This window comes from Fringilla coelebs (assembly GCF_963513975.1).
Source record: "Fringilla coelebs genome assembly, chromosome: 8".
NCBI lineage: Eukaryota > Metazoa > Chordata > Aves > Passeriformes > Fringillidae > Fringilla > Fringilla coelebs.
Genome location: NC_140066.1, coordinates 28,403,758 through 28,425,366, shown reverse-complemented (window position 1 = coordinate 28,425,366; position 21,609 = coordinate 28,403,758). Strand labels below are relative to the sequence as shown.

General features: G+C 43.9%; 1 protein-coding gene across 5 annotated transcripts in view; it reads right to left on the bottom strand.

Moving 5' to 3' along the window:
* The window catches only part of TCF7L2 (transcription factor 7 like 2), a 172,238-nt gene extending 151,540 nt beyond the window's left edge, over positions 1-20,698 (bottom strand). For 4 of the 5 annotated variants that reach the window (XM_084210290.1, XM_084210291.1, XM_084210292.1 and 1 more), the window contains exons 1-3: positions 19,889-20,698; positions 19,491-19,557; positions 19,183-19,307 (exon numbers count right to left, since the gene is read on the bottom strand). In XM_084210290.1, coding sequence (XP_084066416.1) covers positions 19,183-19,307; positions 19,491-19,557; positions 19,889-20,077 — 381 coding nt within the window. In that variant the 5' untranslated portion in view covers positions 20,078-20,698. The remainder of the gene's footprint in view (positions 1-19,182; positions 19,308-19,490; positions 19,558-19,888) is intronic. The other variant, XM_084210294.1, reaches the window with a different exon arrangement.
* Positions 20,699-21,609: the final 911 nt, after the last annotated feature.

Genomic DNA, 21,609 nt, shown 5'->3' with positions numbered 1-21,609 from the left:
TTCTAAAGCAAGTTGGCCTACAGACAAGGAACATCCATCCCTCTCCCTCTGCCAAGAAAGGTGTCTTCTTGGACAGGCTGCCCTACCTTCTCTGCACCTCTCCCAGCAGCTCAGCTCTTGTGCAGAACACCTTTACACAATGACTGAATGAATTCCTAAGGCTACTTGTAAAATTACTAGGCACAGCCTTGTTAAACATTCATTTGGAGCTAAGACAATACATTAAAAAATCACAAAGCAAGCGAGTGCCAAGTGCAGTGCTACCATCAAAGCTAAATAAACAGAGCAGTCCATCAACGGCTTATTCCCCCAGCTAACCCCAGACCATCCATCTGCACTCACTGTCTCCCACAGATCAATGGCAAGGCTCATTGATTATAATTGGAACAGGAACATCACACCCTTTTCCTTCCAGGTCAAAAGGCACAATGACTACAAGCCATTAAGTACTTTGCGGCATCACCCAATGACTGTATTTATGCTATGTACGTAGTTATGATTATTGCGTGGAATAATGTTCATCTATTTCAGCAACAATCTGACAAACTATATTTATGCTGCACCTTTGGCCTCCTTGCTTGAACTCTGCTCAGCAACATCTCTCAGCTGGGACTACTTCTAACACACAAACCCTCCAATCTGCTTTCAAACTACCAATGTTTCTTGGATGTTGTTTTGTTTCAATCTACTACAAAAGGGCATTTTTTTTTGCTCTCTGCTCTTCCACCCTCCTCCTCTCCTCCTCTTGCCCCTCAAGCTGTTGGCCAAAGAAAACAAAGGATTTTAAGATACATTTCTTGCATGCCCTCTGTGAGCACTGTGAGTCCAAAGCGTTACAAAGGTTGGCCCAAGAAGCTGCATTTCACCACCCAGCTGGGGAAGATGCCCCTCAAACCCCAGCAAAGCACACAGGAAACCTCAACCCTGCCTACAGTCCGTCAGGAGCTTCCAGGGGGCCTGGCTGACCACCTTGGAATGTCACTTTATAAAAGTGGCCTTAATTGCAGACATTCCCATATTCCACTCACATGTCAGCTTCCCTATCATTCCAAGGTTGCTGTGTTTTTTATGGACAGCCAGCAGCAGAAATATTAATGCTACTTCTGTATTTCAGAGAAAGAAAAAAAGGCACAGACACATACTTCTATTTAAAATACATATATATGTGTGTATATATATATGTGCACGCACACACACTCACATAAACCCCGTTGCTGTAAACAAAAAGGCTGGTTTGTCTGAAGGTGTTATAAATGCCCTTCAGAGCTCATTTAGTTTGGGCTGCATAATCTCACCAATGAATTTGCCACTTGTAAATATTCCAAATTTATGCCAATAAAGTCTTCTCAGGAACCAGACAGCCTATACATGCACACATATATATAATCCATGCATGGAGCCATTAACATCCGTTCGTGGTTTGTTATTCTTGTGAAAGATCAGCAGGGGGAAAAAGGGAAAGTCCAAACCATGTGTCCTCAGAAAGAACACTGAGCACTCAGCAAGTTGGAAAAGTGGAAGCTCACACCCCATCCATGAGATGGGGCAGGTCCACACCACTTCTAATTTCAAAACTGAAAGCAGAGACAAGAGCGTCAAGGAGAAGGGAGATAAATGATGTCGTGTCACGCTCTCATAAAAGCTCTGGGTACACCTACAGAGCCCTCCTCATGACTGTCATATAAACATTACACCAGGACTGGGTGCAGGAGATTAAACTGCAGCAGAGAGAAGCTTCACATGTGTCGTTCTACCAAAGGTTATTTTAGGATCAGCTTAGAGGCTGAGTAGTGGGTGGCAGCTGATTATATTACCAGAGGCATATCTAAATATCATGAGCCCATCAGGATCTCTCATAAAGGGTTGTGGCTGCACTGGAACTCGAGCTTGAAGCTCAGCCTGCAGAGCAGTCCCCTTCCCCAGGGCTGTGGCAATCCTCCCTGGGTGTGAACTTCCCTCAGAGCAGGACACACACACAGCACAAGCACTTTGGCTCAAAGGCCACATTTATTCAAGGAATAATGTCAAGGAGCATACCCAAGACACAAGCAGCATTTTCCTAGCCAGGACCACTCTGCTGCCCTGTGAACCCTGGTGAGCACACAGAACACTTGGCACCACCAAGCTGTAGCATCCCACAAGCCAGGAGCAAGCCACAGCTTTCTTGCTTCTGTGCATGACAAGTCCCAGCAGACAGCTACCTCTGGAGTTCCAGTGGATCACTGTCAGTGATGGTAACTGCAGCTGAAGGGGGGCTTTGGAGGAGCACAGCCCAGCTTACCACGGATCCAGAAAAATGTGTGCAGTGGACTAATCTCTGCTTGTATAAGAAGTGCCTGTGTTCTCCCACATAAGCTCCCACCTTGACAATCTTGAGTCAGAGACCAATGCTGCCTAGTCACAGAGTCATGGCCATGGCTTGAGATGGCCAAGCAATGCTGCCAGTCCTGTCTTCAAATGGCCTAATTTCAGGTGATTTAGAGGAAACCACACAGCTTATTCATACAGAGTGACCACTGAGCACAGCACCTAATGGCACTGCTTGTTCACAAACACAGACAGGCAGGCCCTCCCCTGCAAATAATCCTCCAAAACAACTAGAAAATAATCATGATATTGATCAATAAATTGATCCTCAAATGTTGCAACGACCTCAAGTTTGCAGAAAAAGAAATCTCAATATATACCTAAAATACATATGTGTGTTTTTACATGTATTAAATATATATGTATATATCTGCATTAAAATAATATTATAAATATTGGTGTTACATAGATTACAGATGTTGATGTTATATAGATATTAACATACTAATCTAATATATAACAGATCTTAGTAGTTTCCTATCAATCTCTTCCAGATTTCTGCACTAAACCCCTGGTTCATAATTAGTTCTGTTTAAATATTTTCAAGGCTTATAGCACAGTTTCTTAGCACTACTTGTATAAAATCTGCAAACATTTATTGAAGCTTTTAAAGAGAAGTTTATGTTGAAAATGAACCATTGCCCTGAAAAGTAGCTAACTATATCTTCATAAATTTGTAGCTGTTAACCCATCCAAAACACTACAAAAAAAACAGCTTCATTTTAGTTCAGAGGTAGTTCCTCTCCCATTTCCAACTGTTCCAAGATGTTGGTACCTATGACTACATTGATGTTCAGTTGATTAAAACCAAGTATTTCTATTGCAGTTCTTGGATGAACCACTCTGTCAGGCTCTGCAGGCCCAGAAGTATAAATTAAATCTGAAATCTGGGCCTCAGTTTGGGTGGGCAGTGTTCCTTCAAGCTGTAAAAGCACTCAAATAACACCACATGTTAACAACACACCGGCTCCTCTGGCTTTGTCATCTAACAGGACATCACTCCTTGGCTTTTTTCAGCCAGGAGGCCCATTCATCACAGGAGGCCACATCCCCTGGATTTTCCCTGAGTTAGAGTCAGCTGGCACTGGACCTGAGTCTTCCCCTGGATCAGAGAGAACAAGATGCCACCCAGTGCCCACCTTGCCTGCTCACACATTTTCAGTCAAGGGATAAATCTGCTACTACAGTAGCAGAAAAAAGTCATTTAGTTGCTCAAAAGGGGCCTCTGGCGAGCCCACCTAGCTGCTATGGAACAAACTAAACACAACATATGCTGCAGTGAGTTTATATAGCCTGGAACAGGCCAAGGGATACAAATTACCAAGGCAGGTAGGTAACTCTGCTGACAAAGTAACAAAGAAATGGATGCAAACAGCAGGAACTAATTCAATCTCTACTGGTAAACACTGAGGAAAGGCAAACCAACGCCAGTTTCATCTTCTGTCAGGTCAGTGTATACACACTCATACAAAAAGAGATCATTAATTTTTTTAAATTAATTTCCTCCCTCTACTTTGATAACAAGACTGTAACTTGTTTCAGTAAAATCCACACAACTGCAAAGGCGAAGAATCACCATAAACACTACCTTACACCACCTGCCAGAAATAAGATCACCTCAACAGTCTGCAATTCAGAGGTTAATCTTCTTAAAGTTTTAAGACAAATCACTACACATTATCCTACTGCAACTACACTCTTTGGCAGGAGAAGGTCACACCACCCACCAAAGAGAAAAATACGTATCTCTAGTGGTTCAAGGACTGTTTTAGCCACCTTCCAGACAGCCTCAAATCAGTGAGAAATATTTCTTTCCATAACTTCAAATTAGCCTTTTAATAAAGAACTCTGATTGTTTCCCCAGTATAAGCCAGGCTGCCTGACGTTGTTTGGAGGATAACTCATCCTCCTACAAGCAAAGGTACAACCAAAACTCCTTTGGTGCATAACCAAGAGAGACAAATACTGATTTCTCTCTTGATCAAACAGTCCCATACCTGAGCCCCCTGTTGTGCCTCTCAGCTGAGTTATTACTCCTTGAAAAAGAACATCAAGTCACTTCTGAACCATTTCACAGGCAACAGCCTTTTTCTCCCCTCCTACATGAACTGAAATGCCAAATACCAAACCTATTTGTAGCAGTCAGGATTAGTTCTAACAGGAGAACCACTGAGAGGATAAACTGATCTGAACATTTATCTAATCGCCAACCATCATGCCTACTTATTAGTTTATTGTACCCCAAATGCACAGAGTACTTAATGTAATAGAGGAAGTTTGACCTGTGCCTGGAGGAACTCCCAAGAGTAGGAAACAAACTGAAATAAGATGAAACTGCAAGAGAAACCAATCTCAAGTTACAACCACTTCTGATAGCAGGAACATGGATCTTGGCTTTCATTCTGCAAGAACCTCTTTTAGCCGTTACTGGAACTACCCCAAAGAAAGATAACCCTCAGTTAGATAATCAGGAAGTTACACAAAACTGCAAATCTCTGCATCAACATCACAGAATACCAAGAGGAGATGTCCTACAGGCTCTAGCACTTCACACTCCTGGCTGTTTTGATGTTCTTGCCATCTCTGAAAGTTGCTCTGGAGGCATGAGACAGCAAGTCACCTTTGGAAAGTACACACACCTTCAGCTTTGGAGGAAAATCATCCTGGGAGCCAGACATCCCAACTGCCTTGACTGTGCTCCTACCAAATACCCACGTGAACACAGACCTAATGCAACTTGCTGATTCTATCAGTACATTGCAGTTGGGGTTGGTGATTGCTGGCACCACAAACCACCACAGTGTCCCAGCAGCTCAGCTCCATGCAAACATTCAGGCTGAGATGTGATCACTCTGAAGGCAATCAGTGTGCAAGATCATTACCAACCACCTCGTGCAGCTATACCTTGAAAAGTGACTCCATGAAAGTGGTATGAGGGTGAGGTAGGGAGGAAAGAGGAGTGTAGTGTTTATTTCCTTTTAACTTTCCATTTCATATGCATTCAGTGCTGTGTCAGAACATGTCCAGACATTTATTCCCCTCCCCATTTACTCTTCCTTCAAAATCCTTGTCCTACAAATTTTTTCTAGGATCAGAAAATTAAGCTGAATTCCTTTCTCTTTCTTATGCACACAGAGTAATAAAAAAGACTTTGCAATCCAAATTCTGCACTTGTGTACACCTGTGTTAACCCCATTGTCCTCAAATTATTCCCTTAACAATGGCTGTGGGTTTGTACAGGTGTAGAACAAACCCTGTAATTAGAATTTAACAAACAATTCCAACGGCAGAGGAAAAAAAGAAAAAAAAAAAAAGTGAGACTTCAGCTCACTCCTTGTGGCATCAACTAACATATTCAAGTAGCAGGGGGAAAAGAAAAAACCACTAAATCAAATTACAAAGGTATTTAGGCATGTGCAGATGCTGGCAGGAAACTCAGGAGATTTCCAAATACTGCCCATTTTCTACTAGGATCCACAAAGCAGAGCAATAGCACAGAGTACAAAAGTTGCTCCTCATTTTCACCATTTTTTCAGTATTCTCTTTAGCCTCCTTCCTGCTTCACCAAGTATTTTGCTTCCAAAATAAACTTTATAGGCTTCCTCATGGGATCACTATTTAGGCCACGATCCTACAAGCCCAAAAGCACAGACCCAGCTGGGCTGAAGACAATTCCTCAGAGGGCTGGTATGGAGGAAAGCCCAGAGCATGTGCAGGACCAGGGCTTTGCACCACCAGCTCCCAGGGAGGGAAGCACCTCCAAACTGCTTCTGCAGTCAGAAACAACACCAACAGCAGGCAGAGAAGCAAAACGGGGCCAGGCAGAAAAGCAGGACTGAGGAAATGTCACACAACAAGAGGAGGACATCAGCTGCTTTGTGTTGCCACCTCAACTAAACTTGACAGCTGCTCTTCCAGGCTGAGCTGGATTTCACACAGCTGTAAAATCAAATAGAAGCTTTCTGTTGCTGTCATGAGCTCTGGCTTGCAACCACCACTTCAAATCAGCTTCCTCCAGGTCTCTTTCTCCATGCACCAAGCCATAACCAAGACATGGACTGCAGACATGGTTAGGGCTTCGTTGTGATTGATAACTTGGTCACAACAGCCTAATGGGAAATGTTATCCAGCTGGCAAACAAACGAGATTGGTGACTTTATAAGGCCAGCAATTACTCCTCAGTGATGCAGAATTACTACAGAGAACTTAACACTGAAAATACACCCATTACAAATGGCATATGATATGCCCATGACAAATTACCAAACCAAGAAATTAACTACCAACAGAGAAAATAATGGACAAGGGCTAAGACTGAGAAAGACACGTTCAAGAGAGGTCCATCATTTACAACAAGTACATTCTCAACAACAATTGGTCCTGGTACAATTAGTACCACACTGGTACTCTTTCAGGATGGTAGACATCACAATTGGTCTGCAAACCATCAATGGCTGAGACAAAATAGCATCATCTAAAAATGGAGACACTGTTCCACCTGACTACAGCATTGTCCAACACACAAACCACACTCTATGCTCCAACACTGCAATTCAGCATCACTTCCAGGAAAATCAACATCTCCCAACTCCTCTTTGCAACTCCAAGACAACTTCCACATGATCAGAAAGCCCTGCCATAATCACACACCATGCTCACAGACAAGGCAACTGAACTAGAGGAGCACGTGCTGCTGAACATTAATAGGCATTTTTAAAATGCAAGCTCCAAATTTTCCATAGTTTTTCATAGTTTTTAGGGCACAAAAATGTGAAAAAAGAAGTCTGCTTTTTGCTAAAACACAAGTAATTGAAGAGGGATGAAGAGGGAAAAAAAAAAAATCAAACTACACATGATCACACGATCTCTGAGATACATTGTTAAATAGTCATGGCTGTGAAAATTGTACCCATAATCGGGAACCAGATCTTCCTTTACCCTCTGGTCCATACCTTAGGAATCCACTGCAGTTGCTGGCTGATCCCAGGACTCCAGAAGAGAAGAGGGGAGGAGACATACAGCACTCACAGGGTGCCAACAAAACACCTGACCGTGCCAGAGGCCTTCGAGGCAATGTGATACAGAGAAACACAAGACAGGGTGAAGACATCAGCATAAATGGCTCCTCTCTCCCTCCCTCCACACTCAGATGTAGAGGTGAATGAAGGGGAGAAACAGAACACTGACTAAATGATTAAGTTAATTAGCCAAAGCTGCCAGCTCCAAACCTTAAAGTGGAGATCCTACATTATTTTGGGGAGAACAAATAAAAGGCAACCACAGAACCTAAGCAGCCTATTTAAATGGAATTGAAATTACCAACATTACACCCAGGATGATTACTTAAGAAACTTAAGGATCTTGGTATTTTCTTTTCTTTAGAAGTAAAGGCATACAGGAAATTCAGCAGTCACATTTTCTTCCTTGGGCAAGAACACCCACACTGCTCACTCACTCATTCACTCCCATTTTTCTCTGGGCAGTGTCTGACCAAGAGGAGCCCAGACCGAGTCCTCCAGACACTCCTGCATCGTGCACAAAAACAATCCTGATTTTCACAGTTTTATTTGGCTTGCTCACAAGACTCAGTCTCATGTAATCCACGGGCCTGATCCTTCTCCTAATAAGAGCAATGGCAAAACTCCAGCTGATTCAGTAGTTCTGGACAGACCTTGCAGCGGCAAGAGGATAAACTTTGAGGGCCCAAGCCTTATCCATTCACTTTTCTTGCTTCCACAAGTAATCCTTTTTAAAATAATGGGACTGCTCCTAAGAGTCAAACATGCAGGACTGAGTAAGAGCAGAAATCAACAGAGAAATAATATTTGGGGCTCCCCCTTCACCACAGCACAAGTGCATTTTCCCAAGCATCCTCTTATTGTGGTAAATCAAATGACAGCACCAAAAAATACCCAACCAAACAAACGGAAAAAAAAAAAAAAAGCAAAATGCCTAAAAATGCCATTGAAGGCAGGAAGAAGAAACTTAAGTCCTTCTTCTTTTTAAACATGGACAATCAAATGATGAGTAGCTGAAAATGTGGCCACACACACACACTCCTTCATATACACACACATACACAGAGGCAGTTCATCAGAAGTGAATCAGAGAGAGAAAGATGAATTTGAACCCTTTATCCCCTGTCCTTTATAAAGGCTGCCACTCAGTAAACGGAGATTGCTCTAATTACTGTGACAATTCTGCACCCCGTTCAAACAACTTTTGTGCTCTGGACAGGTTTCTCCGCGAGTTTGAAATTCTTGGCCTGAGAACCACTCTTGTCTAAAAGAGGTTTCTCGTTGCAAACGCAGAATGCAACACTAACAAGTTGTCCCTCTTTTCAGCTCCTTTCATTCTCCTCTTTTCCAACTGCCTGATTCAGGGCTTAATGGAAACTTGTCAAGGCTTTTCTTCCCACAAACCCTGTAGAGCCCCAAGGCAATCTGTGCACAGAGCAACCACAGGAATCTCATATTGTCTATTAAAATTGAATAGACACCTGATAACCAAGTATGTGTTCAAGGATAATATACATCATATGCATGTACACAGATGTACCTGTGTAGCCAGTCCAATGCCCACATTTGGGCACACCAGCAGCACAGCAACTCACTATTTCCCATTTACAACCACCCAGTGACACCCAGGTTCTAGTTTCTGCTTTTTCATTCCATATTTATTAAATTTAATTTCACTTTTATGAAATAAAAAACAAAGTACTTTCAAGTACTGTAGTCGAGCAACAGAATACAATGGAAAATAAACTAACTACATGTACCAAGCACTTGGCCTTTAATAACCCTGGGGATTGTAAAGATACTTAGCTGCTATCCAGATAAAATAAGTTCTGTGGATATTCTTTACACAGTGGTTTGTGACCAATGCAGCAGTTATGTTTGTGACTAGCTCCTGTAAGTACCTTCTTTAATTTTAATTGACACAGACATGATTTAAACTACATTTTTATGATGTAGCGTAAGAATTAATAAAAATCCCATGGGAGAATGTAACAGGGATTGAAGTAAACTGAGACATTTGGTTAATAATAATAAAAATCTCAAAGAACTTGACTTCCAGACGGACAACTATAATCTGTAACTCCACTGAACTGGAGAAAACCTTCCTGTAAATGTCCCACAGAAAACAAAGATAGAAACACTGACTGCCATCTTATTCTTCTGATGTGTTCATTCAAGGTCATACCTTCCCCTGGATTCTTTAATACTGGCAAACATTTATAATAGAGCAGTTTCAATAGCTGTCTGTTCAGCCTGGGTGTAGATCAATGCATCATCTATATGCCGACTTCCAGACCTTGCCTATGTCAGAGTAGTGGTCCTGCTTTTATAAATCCCTGAAATCTAATTAAACCAATGCAAACCTCTTACTGTCTAGGCTCCCAAACCAGTTCACTCATTTAACCAAGTTAAAATTATTCAGGCTAGGGTTTAAAGCAGTTCCAAGAGAACCTTTATTAAATATTACTATCAGTTAAAACCAGAAATCAATGTAGCAGCTTTTCTCCAGAACAGAAAAGCCTATAGTCTCAGACTTTTCCAGACCATTATTTAAGGAGTCACTGACTCCAGTGGGAGTTCGAATGTGCTCCAAGAGGTACGCCTCCACCTTTTCTTGCTCTATTTTTCCCTTTCTTAAAATAGGACAATTTGTTTCTATTGTATCAACATCCAAGAATCTCTCATATTCCCCAGAATGTCCTTTTGCAGTATTTTCAGATTAGCAATTTCTATTACTTGATTACTTCCCACATCCTCCTTTTGGACTGTTTTTGGGGTTTTCTTTGGTGGTTTTTTTTTTTTTTTTTTTATTTTTTTTTTTTTTGGTGTCTCTGCTGCATCACCACCAGTATTAAGCAGGAGAGAATGATTTTGTTGTGTACAGCATCCTTCATGCCACAGATAGTTTGGAAAGACCTAGAAAGCTGTGAGATACAAACAAATTGAGTACATTTATATATTCATACTTGGTAGCCATAGGCACACAATTGTACTTTCCATGGAGCCTAGGACACAAACCTGTTCTGCCAGGAGGGGAGAACAGTTATTCAGGACTAATTGTGTAAGTAGGAAGAACAAAATGGTTAAGTCCAACAAGAGTTCCTCCTGAATTCAGCCTCACTCCATAGCTAAATGCCTGCAGGAGTTTGGTACCCCAAACATCTGACCCCAAAAAGAAACTGCCCTCCCATCTTCTCCCTTCTTGCACTTCCTCCACCAAGCAGCAAAGGCAATTCAAACAACATAAATCCATTCTCCACTCAAAGCCTACTTGGCTCCTATAATTTCTATCATTTTCCTGTCATTTCTTCTTTGCTGAAGCCAGCAGCATATGAGTCAGAGAACAATCATTAACTTTTACAACTTCCATACAAATCCACCTACTCGTATTAGAAAAGCAGAACTGACATGCAACACAGCCTCGGACCAAGCCCTGATCCTGCCAGGATGCTCCACACTTCTGTGGGAAATACTGCAGAAGCAGGAGCTCATTCAAGAATGGACCATTGGAAATGTAACTTGACTTCCCCTGCCCCCCCTCCTCCAGGAGCAAAAGACTGCCATGAAGGAGCTATACATCAATATCATATTTAGTTGAGTTTGGCATTCTCAATGCCTTCATCCACTTTTGAAGAACTTGGCCATTGGTTCAAGACACACGGGGCCTGATGCAAAGCCCTTCGTTATTAATAGAAGCCTTTTTTCCACTGACTTCAATGGATCTTGGACCAAGCCCAAGGAAGACAAGATTTCACAGCAGTAAGAGTGACACACATTCTCCGTGTTGAAAAAAAAAAAAAAAGCAAAAGAAACAATACGAAGCATTTACGATGTCAATCCGTAGCACACAGTTTTGTTTGTGTTTTGCTTTTTTAAAATAGGCTCTAGGCTGTTGGATTAGTGCACCCAAAAAGTCTCTCTGAAGGTGGGAGGAATCACAGGCAGATTCTAAAGGCTATGGTGAGATACATAACAATCCCAGCACCTCCCTCAGCTAGGATATAGAGGCATCCTCTACCACAACGTTTCTTGTAAGTTGCTGCAGGCACACTTTAAAGTGTCCCAGCACTATGAACTCCTCCAGTAACAGCTACAGTATTACCCATGATGAATTAATTTATATTAATATGGCTATCACGAGCATTTCCATATGAATCCCATTGTTCTGGAACATTAATAAAAACCTCACTAAGTGAAGTAACATGGTACCCCCTACACTTAGTTTAAGGATATTTAAAATAAATACATTTAGAGTAAAATTGCTAATATCTTTAGTTTATCATATTTGGCACAGCAAGCAGAAACCCAGTTATCTTCTCAGTACGTATTTATAGCATCACCCGTTCCCATTCATTCTGCATTTTCTTAGAGAATCTGCTGTACCCTACATCTGCAATTCATTGACTTTACAATTTACCACATGTTGAGATGGAGAGGTCTCAGCTCCATTTGAATCACTGCACAAATATGCAAGTGATTTATCGTTTTAAAACTAAAGACTGCAGAAGAACGACTCCACTTTTCCTGAACATTACTCCTTCTGGCAGACCATGAACAATTACAGCGCGTACTAATTAAGCTCTGTAAATGTGCTGTGCCCTGCTAATGCCTACCAGGCCTCAAATTTAGTTTCATGAAGCCAAACTTCAGCCAGAGACTTAACTCATTCAGCACTGCCCAGTTGCCTGAGCGTGACCCCACAAAGAATAAGGGTCGAGGGTTTAGCCAACCTAAAACAAAGGCGTGAGACTGAACAGATTTTTGCCGGAAAGAATCACAGGGGGGAGATGCTGGAGGGGGTGGGAAGCATCTTGGGAATGAGAGGAACATCCTTGTTGATAACCTGTTAAAAAGGTACAATACCACACCAGCTTTGCGCAGTGCTGGGGGATTCGGATCTGTCCCTGGGGGCTAATAAGTCACAGCGCTCCATTGATTAGGGAAATGCATAAAACCTTCAACAAAACTGTACAGCTATTTGTGGAAGAGCTGAATTGACAGCCCACTTTTTTTTTTTTTTTTTAAGTCAGGCTTTACATGGCTCTAGAGGAAAAACATATGGCTAAAGGAGTGCAGCTTTCCACCACACACATAACCCTGCCTTTTTCTTAAATTAGTTTCCAAGCACAACAGTAACCTAGGGGGAACCTGAAATCAACTGCTGGAGAAATTAAAGCTAAAAGAAATACCTAGGCATATTTGAGTAATCACATTATCTTGTTAAAACACACACACGCCCAGCACAGACAAGACAGCAGCACTTCAAATCTGACTGTCCACTCTAGCAAAGCGTGTGTAATGGGGAGTGAGCCGAGAACAACGAGCTCCGCTGAGCCAAGCAGGGTTTCTTCCCCGGCCCCAGACTCTCCTGACACTTAAGAGTCAATCCCCAGATCCCAAGCTTCCCCTCCAACCATCCATTCAAATACTGGCGTTTCCCCCCACCCCCCCAAGTTTCTACAATTTCTCCTCCCGCTCCAACATCCCTCCTTTGTCCTCCAATTACTCTCCAGTGCCTCCCCCCAGTTAACCCCTCCCAGAACACCACCCTGTGCACGTCTCCCTGCTCCCCTCCACGCTGACCTACACGTCCATCCCACATTGTCCTTCCAGCAGGACACAGGGCTTCTCCCCTAAAAACTGCCTCTAACCTCAACATCTTCATTCATTCAGTGCATGTTTTCCCTTAACATGGGCTTTTGCTGCTTTCTGAGGCCCTGTTTTCTACACACAAACCAGTCTAATATCTGTATTTCCAAGCATCCTCCTTCTGCATAAAACCCGAGGCAGTTTTTTCTTTCGTCCCCAGCTCAGCGGTATGTGAGAAAATTAAAGGACATTTCCAGGTGTCATCTGTCTTTAAATGTTTGCTTGTGCCGGTATCTAGGAAATGCTGCACAATACTGCTGAGTCCTCTGTAAAGGACCTGAGCTGTGCTAAACTTCTTCCCTCCTTCAGCCTGGCTGCATCACCCACTGCCCAGCCTCTACAGCACCACAAGTGTTAATTATAAACTTCGGAGCCTACGTAACAAAAAAAAGCACAAACATAAACCAGCACTTGGGAGGAGCAGCAGAAATATTCTTTGCTTTTAGGTGGGGAGAGAAAGGATTTCCATATCTCCCCCACACACCCCCATCACCACACTTCATCTCTCATTGCTTATAATTAGTGAAAGAAATTTGACCCACTGCCAGTGTCTGTGGACCTTGGATATTATAAGGCCAGCGTGGCGTCAAATATCTTAACATTCATAAGTGTTATAGGCTGTAAATAAACCCCGTGGATTTATGACCCTGCCGTGCTTGCCAGAAAACGACTGTGGCACATTTCTTTCAGCAGACCTGTCGAGGTGCAAGTTTGCCTTTGGTTGTAAAATTAACCATTTCCTTCACAAATGTGCCCAATTAAAAGTCAAAGTTTTAAGGCTTACTTACATATTTGCCAGGACATGGGACTAAGGAGACACCCGGGGAACACAGCTTTAAACATCCCCCCAAACCTTACAACTCCCTCCAAAGCAAAACTTCTCACAACAGCCCCAATGTGCAAGAAAGTGTCTGATTTCACCAAAAAGCCCTGAAAAAACCCCAAGCTGACAATCGGACTGCTGTTATATTTCTACGTGCCGATCGCCAGCCCTCATTTTTGGCTGCTCCGAGGCTGGGGGGAGCAGGCGTCTCCCCCCAGGCTGTGCCTGGAGAAGGATCTCCTCCCTTCCCCCAGGATAATGTCATCTGCTTCCTGTGTAGGAGAGCATTTGCTAAATCCAGGTTGTCTCATGCTTAACTGCCAATAATCCAACTTCCACATAACTCCCAGACAGCTGGGAAAAGGTCCTTAGAGTTTTTAGTCATGGTACAGAAACACACGTCCACACAAAAAATCTGCAGCTGTCCTTTTTCTCTACACCACATTTTTTATCTGATTTTGGGGCCCACTCATGAAAGTCTTGACAAATTTAAAACATTTTTACCTACATTCTGGTTTACAAGCGCCAGTGAAAGCTGCAACATATTCCTTCCCCCCCTCCACCTTCAGCTGACAAATCAGCACATACTTGCTTGAACAAAAAATGAAGGGGAAGACGGGAAAAAATAAACCACACCACCCTCTTCAACATCCTCAGTCGTTGTATGAATGCATTCAAAAAACCTGGAAAGGCATCTACTGTATTTTTTTTTTCACTACAGATCAGCCACTGGTGCACCTATTAAAATTGTTCGATTTCCAAAGCAAATATTATTTTTAATGAAGTGCAGTCCTGCAATTATCCTGTGCACTCAAGTAACAGTACTGCATTATATTGTTTTGCGTGGTCCCAGAAACATGAAACTTTTCTCTAACTAATTTTCATAGCCCCCTGAAGAGAAACTGATGGAGTAAACAATGCAGCATTTGCTCCAGAATAAAATCTTATCAAGGAAAAAAAAAAAAGAAAAAGAAGAAAGAAAAAGAAAAAAAAAAAGAAAAAAGCATAGCATTAAAAATAAATCAGCTTCTTTACGGCAAGTTAACAAACAGTCTGCTTGCCACTTTATACCAGCTATGCTAATGCTATAGCAGAGTGATTCAGCAATCTACCTAATTAAGCACGAGGAAAGTTTCTTTTATGGAGGCTCCTTTTGATTTACACCACAGGATCATCAGTTCTTATTTAACAGCTTGTTTTTACACAAGTCCAGAAACTTTATTAAAAGCATGTCCATTCATTTTTTTTTAAACAAAGCAAATAATTCACTCTCCACTGAATAGCTCTGTATCATAAAGTACCAAAGTGCTGACATATTAAGTTGTATCTACATTATTAAACTAGTTGGTGGACATTAATACTATAATCCATACTGCAGACATTAAACCTCAACCATAAAGATTAGTAAAGAATTAATATTGTCACATCGAGACTGAAACCTTAACACTCCAGCCATAAATATTTCTGAAGGAGATGAAAAACAATTAGCATAAACACCAAAGAAGGGCAAGAACACCTGTTCTTTTTCAGGGCGATAAGCATTTTATTGTTCTCTATTTAAAATGTAATGACCTGTGTAATTACAGTAATATTACATTGTATTGCAAGGGCTTGGAATGTCACACTTTGAAAAGTGTTGTCAAAACAATTGGAGGGAGGGGAAAAAAAAAAGGACCACCATTAACCCTTCACACCCCAGGGTCTAAAGCTTTTGTATTACGAAGGATTACATTGCTTGATTCAGTAGATAAAGAAAAACATCCATTTTTCAAGGCAATTATAAAAAAATGCTTCCTCCTAAACATAAAATTCAAGGCGATGGGGCTGCTCTCCACCCCAGCTATTCCCGACTCCCAAACTTTGGGGCCAAACATAAGCTTATCCCTACAGCCTCACTCAGCCAGCAACAACTTAGGGAAAAGGAAGATGCAACAGCACTAGTAAAAATAAGAGCATCTGCCAACAGGGTTTTCTCACATTACACTGCATCTATTTGCTTACCAGAAGCATTAACCAAGCTCCAAATTTAAGCTAATAACCAAGTACACCACTTCTACATTTTCCAACTCTGAAAGGAAAACAGCCTCCTTTATTATCCATAACATGCAGCCACCCCAGTCCCTCCACAAGTGCAGGGATCGAACTGGTGCTCTCAGATGCGTCACTTCATCACTATTTGACTAGACCTCTACTTAATAACATCTATTCTCATAAGCCCACCACAGTATTCTATCAATAGCAAGATTAGCATGCAAAAAATCTTTGATTTTTAAAAGCAAAATTATTCCTATCAACCTTGATAAAGAGTTTGCAGTATTTAAAGCACTATCCTTGAGAAAAGATTATTCCTCATAAGCAGATTTTATGATGCTTCATAATTCTTCACATTCCTGAAGCAGTAAAGGAGAAATTGCTGCCCACAAGTTTGCTCTTGAACAGACAATTACAGGTACATTTAAAAAACACAATAATCCCACTCCACCCCCAAATAAAGCAACAAAAAAAAAAAATTCCAGGAAAAAAAAAAACCACAACAAAAAAACCACACCCACAGACTTTTAAGATTGTACAACAGCAAAAGGAAAAGAAAACCAATTTCGCTATGTATCTGCATCACCTCTTTACCTTGCATGCTCTGACACTCAACAAATATGGCTCCAGGAAAAACTACATAAATAAAAATAAAATTCGTAATTATGCAGAACCATCTATACCTTTCCAATGCGTATTTAAAAATAAAATAAAATCAAACAGGAAAGAGAAAGATCTAGTTCATCTGGAATTGAAGGCTGGTACAGCAGAGAACTAGAATCCACCTAAAAATAGTGTGTGACAGACAACAGCTATCCCGCTGAATCTTTATATTATTCTGCTCTCAGGCCTAAATAAACAACTTTAATTTTTCCTGGCTATAATTAAGTGGCAGGCAAACAAACAAGCATACAGAATGTGAAAGAATAAGGTTAAGAAGATAGGAGAAGGTTGCTGGATCCTGGATGTGGAAATAAGAAAATTGCCTATTGAGTGTGGAAATATCCTTTCAGAATTCATCTGATAACACAAGCAGGCCACCTGCTATACTAACAATAAACCAACCTGTAAGCTTTTGTACAGCACCTTTAATTCACAACAACCCAACATTCCTATGGAGGCCCTTTTTAGCGGTGGGGGAGCAAGGGGAGGAATGCTCCAGGAGAGCTAACTGCTGAAGAATCCTACCCCACATGCTAAGGGAAAAGGGATCTGTAATAAAGGTAATGAGGAAAAAAGAGCTGGAGCTGTTGTAAGAAAAATGCTTTAAGAAAAAGGCAGCAGAGGTGTGCTTCTGATTAGTCTGCACTTGGAACAGTGGAATGCATTGAAGGTAAAAAACGAGGGGGGAAAAAAAAAAGGGATACAAAGCTTCACAATTTGTAACAAAGTGATTTGGAACAAAGATTGTTTTGCCATCTGGATTCCGGTACTTATGGAATTTGGAATTTATCACCATCATCCATATACATGTGGGCAACCATATTCAAAAGGAAAAATATAATGCATTCAGCCCCTGAATTCCCCTCCCCATCATTACAATTGCAAACTGCAGTCACCCCTCTGCTACTGTCCCAGAAATCACCTCCTCACAAAAAGAGCCTCACAAGCTTCCAAAATAAAACTCTGCCGCAGCCCTAAACATATGCAAAGTCAGAAAACCTTCCTCACAACCTCCCTGTCACTCTACATTTACTAATCTGTGTCTACTGACGTTTTACTAAGTGAAAACAAGACTGACCCGATGTTTAATATTTTAATGCTTTAAAACACTTGTAGATCTGATATACTGAAGTTGTCCAAGCCCTCAGTCATTAGTACGGCTTCAACATCTACCCAACAGTAGATCTATTATTGTAAATCGCTATCTCGTGTTACCACAAGGAAAAAAAAAAGTGTATAAACACACATGGTGATGGTGGGAACGCTTCAGAGTCAGAAACACCCAGAAGAAACAAAACAGCAGCGCTAAAGCCATCGGTAGAATTCAGTGGTGTTTGGAAGTCCCAGTGGATTTAAGCATTCAAAATGAAAAATTTTTAAACTCTTTAAAAAAGGAAAGGAAAGGTGACACTTGAGAAATCTGATGTCAGAGTAGAGCACACCGTGGGTGACACTACAAGCGGGGAAAACAGCTGGGACTACAAACCCACCAGCAGACCCCAAAGTTTCCTGGGATCTGGGCTAAACCTCGCTCCAGCTGCAGGCACACGCAGACCTGCACCCCCCGCCAGTGAACCCCGAGTTGGGGGTGGAAAAAAAAAAAAAAAAGGCAAAAAAACCCAACAACAAAAAACCGGACGCTTTCAGCAAATTGTTTTCCTGCCAGCATACTTCCAAGAGGAATTTTGCTCGACTTGTCTGATTATTTTTTGCGCTGCTGTTGTTGTTGCCAGAGCCAAGCGAGGCGAGTTGTTTCCGGACTCAGCCCTGTGCCCTGAGCGCGGCTCCCCCCGCTCCGCACCGGGACGGAGCCGCTCCCCGGGCACGGCCCCGGCCCCGCCGGGCAGGGCAGCGGCGCTCGGCCCCCGCACGCCGCGGGGCGCGGATCGGGGCGGCCGGACCGGGCTGAGCCCGGCACAACTCGCGGCACCCACGGCCCGAAGGGGCACAATGAAATCGCCGCTCCCGCAGGCCGGGGCGGACGAGGGCAGGAGAGGGTTAAGGGGGAGGAAAGGGGAGGGGGAGCCGGCCCAGCCGCCACGGAGGAGGGCAGAAGGCGACGGATCACCATGGAAAACGAGGAGTTTGGAGGAGCGGATCGCAGGCTCGGCCTGGAGAAAATAACCCCCCTCTCCAAGGAAGGGGAGAGGAGATGGGAGAGAAGAAAAAGGGGGGAGGGGAAAAAAAACCCCAAACCCAAACTTCTTGGGTTTTTTAAAATTTCTTTCAAGTTTTGTTTTGAGGCTGAAATAGGTGTTGTTTGGAATTTGTTCGCTATTTTTCTTCCCCACCCCCCCTCTCCCCCCCGCAGCGGAGGTTACAAGGGCTCAAAAAAAAAAAACAAAAAACCTGCCCACAAAACTGAAAGTAAAAAAAAAAAAAAATTAACAACCAATAAGAAAAAGACAAAATAAGAAATAAAAGAGAGGGAAAAAAAAAAACGGAATATGGCGAAGTGTAAACATTCCCCCTCCCGCTGCGGCCCGCGGAGTTTGGAAAGTTTGCGGCGCGGGGGAGGGGGCGGCGGCAGGGCCGGGGCGAGCGGGGCACCGGGAGCGCGGCGGCGGCGGGAGCCGGGGAAGGAGCGGGGGGGGGAGAGGAAAGAGAGGGGGGAAAAAAAAAGGCACTTACCGTTCTCGCCGTCGGAGAGAGCGATCCATTGGGCAGATACGGGCTGCTGAGGTCGGGGATCATTATAAAGGGATAACCCGGGTATGGTGGGCCCTTAAACAACCCTCCATCTTGCCTCTTCGCAGCTAACATGGCGGGGAGACACGAGCGGGAGCGGGGAAGGAAGGGGGCAACAGGGGGAAGAGAAGGGAGGAGAGGGGAGAAGGAAAAGTTTTTTTAGCAAGTGTCCCCAAAAGAGGAGCCGGGCGCCCGGCGGAGGGGCGGCGGTGCGGGGCGGGCGGCGGTGCCGGCCGGGCCCGCGTACTCACCTTCCTCCAAACTTTCCCGGGATTTATCTCTGAAAGTTTCGGACCGAGGCGGGGGCCGCCGCTCCGCCTGGGAGCGAGCCGGGGGTCGGCGTGGGGCAGTTGGGGAAGAGGGTGGTTGGGGTGGGGAGGATGTTTTTTGGGGGATGGGGGGGAGAAGGGAGAAGAGGAGGAATGAAAGGCGAAAAAGAAGGGAGAGGTGCGGGAAGAAGGTGGAAGGGGAAACAAACAGAACAAAACAGAAGGCATCGTTACAAGTTGGTGCCGCGGAGAAAGTTGGGCGCCGGCGGGAGCGGGACCCGGCGCGGCGCCCCCGGCCCCGGCGCGGCCCCGGGCACAGCGCGGCCCCCGCCCGCCCGCCCGCCGCCCCGAAACGGCCCCGCGGGGGGCTTCCCCCGTACCTCCGAGTCTGAGGAGCTGTTTTGATTCGTTTCTGATTCATTGACGAGAGACGACTTGACATCAGCTAAATCCCTCTCCGCCGAGGAGTTCTCGGAGATCTTCTCCTCCTGCTCCCCTTCGTCTTTGAAAGAGATCAGTTCATCGTTGGCGCCCAGGTCGTCCCCTCCACCGCCGTTCAGCTGCGGCATTTTCCTCCTGCTTCACCCCACCAGCAGCAATTTTGCAAAAAGGGGAAGGGGAAAAACAAAAAAAAAAAAAAAAAGGAGGGGAATGGGGGGGAAAAGGAAAAAGAAGGGGGGGGGGGAAAGTTTGCACCAAAAAAAGAAGAGTCCAAGGTGAAAGTTTCTTTTTTTTCCCCTTCTCTTTCCTCCTGGGGAGGGGAAAAGAGGGAGGAGGAGGGGAGGGAAATGTCTCTTCTTTGCTCCTTTGCACCAGTGACTTTAGGCTTCTTCCTTTCCTTCTTCGGGATTTTCTCTTTCTTTCTTCCCGGGAGCTGCTCGGCGTGCACTGCGCGCACACGCACACCCGCGCACGCACTCGCGGAAAAATTAATAATAATAAAAAATATATAAACCGTGGGGAGGGGGGAGCAGCGGGGGGGAGGGGGGTTAAAAAAAAAAAAATAATGCAACAAACCAAGCCCAGAAGTCAGCTGTGACGGGGGGGCAGTCGCCGCGGATATGGGGAGCCTGTGCCGCTCGGGTTTGAGTGAGTTGAAGTTGGACTGAGAGCTTTTCAGTTCAAAGGCGGCGCTGATTGACAGATAGAAAAAGGGGGATCGAAATCCGGAGGAACGGAGAAGTCTGGGATCCGGGATTATTGACAGGGAGCGAGAAACACACCAGGCACTTAATGAGATGCAGGAGGGGGCGGGGGCTCCCCGGTGACGTCTGCATAAATAAACAGGTCTGGGGCGCGGGAGGGGGAGGAGGAGGGTGGGGGAAGTAGGAAACTAACAATGATCCTTTTTGGCATGGGAGCGGGAGCGCGAGGGGAGGGCAGCGGGGGCGGGGGCGCCGCTGGGGGGGCCGGCACGCAAAAGGAGGGGGGAGAGGTTGGCAAAAAAAAAAAAAAAAAAAAAAAAATTAAAAATTGTGCGCCGTAGCTCTGAGCTGCGGGACGGGGGGAGCGAGGGGAAAAACACTCGAACGGGTGTCCCTGACTCCGCGCTCCGGGAGCGCCAACTTTTACATTCTGGACATTAATAAACATATCATCCCCCCGCAGCCCGGGTTCTCCTGAAGGATGTTTGTGTGCCCTTATTATTTGGGTACATGTGACGGCAGGGTGGTACGGTGGGTGCTTTTTTTAAACCGTTAACATTTTCATGCCACTCGTTGGAGGTAAGAAACTCCAATCATAATAAACACTAGAATATAGTAAAAGCCTTTTTTTTTTTTTTTTTTGGGCAGCACTTGGTCCTTGCATTTATTATGGTTATAACACGCAGGATGAAAATGTGTGAGATCACTCGCTGAAGATCAGATATTTCCAAATTATCTTATAGTAAGGCATAATGTTTTCTGGTCCTTGATGTAAAAAAAAAAAAAAAAAAAAAAAGAGAGAGAGAGGAGGAAAAGGAATGTGACTGCTAAGAAGTTAATTAGCATGGCAGGACGGAGAATCAAGGACTCCCAGACTTCACAAGTGAAAAGTTGCGGTGGCGTAAACATCACGCTGCTGGGGGGCAATCACAGAGAAGGGGGGTCCGCGGTCCGGC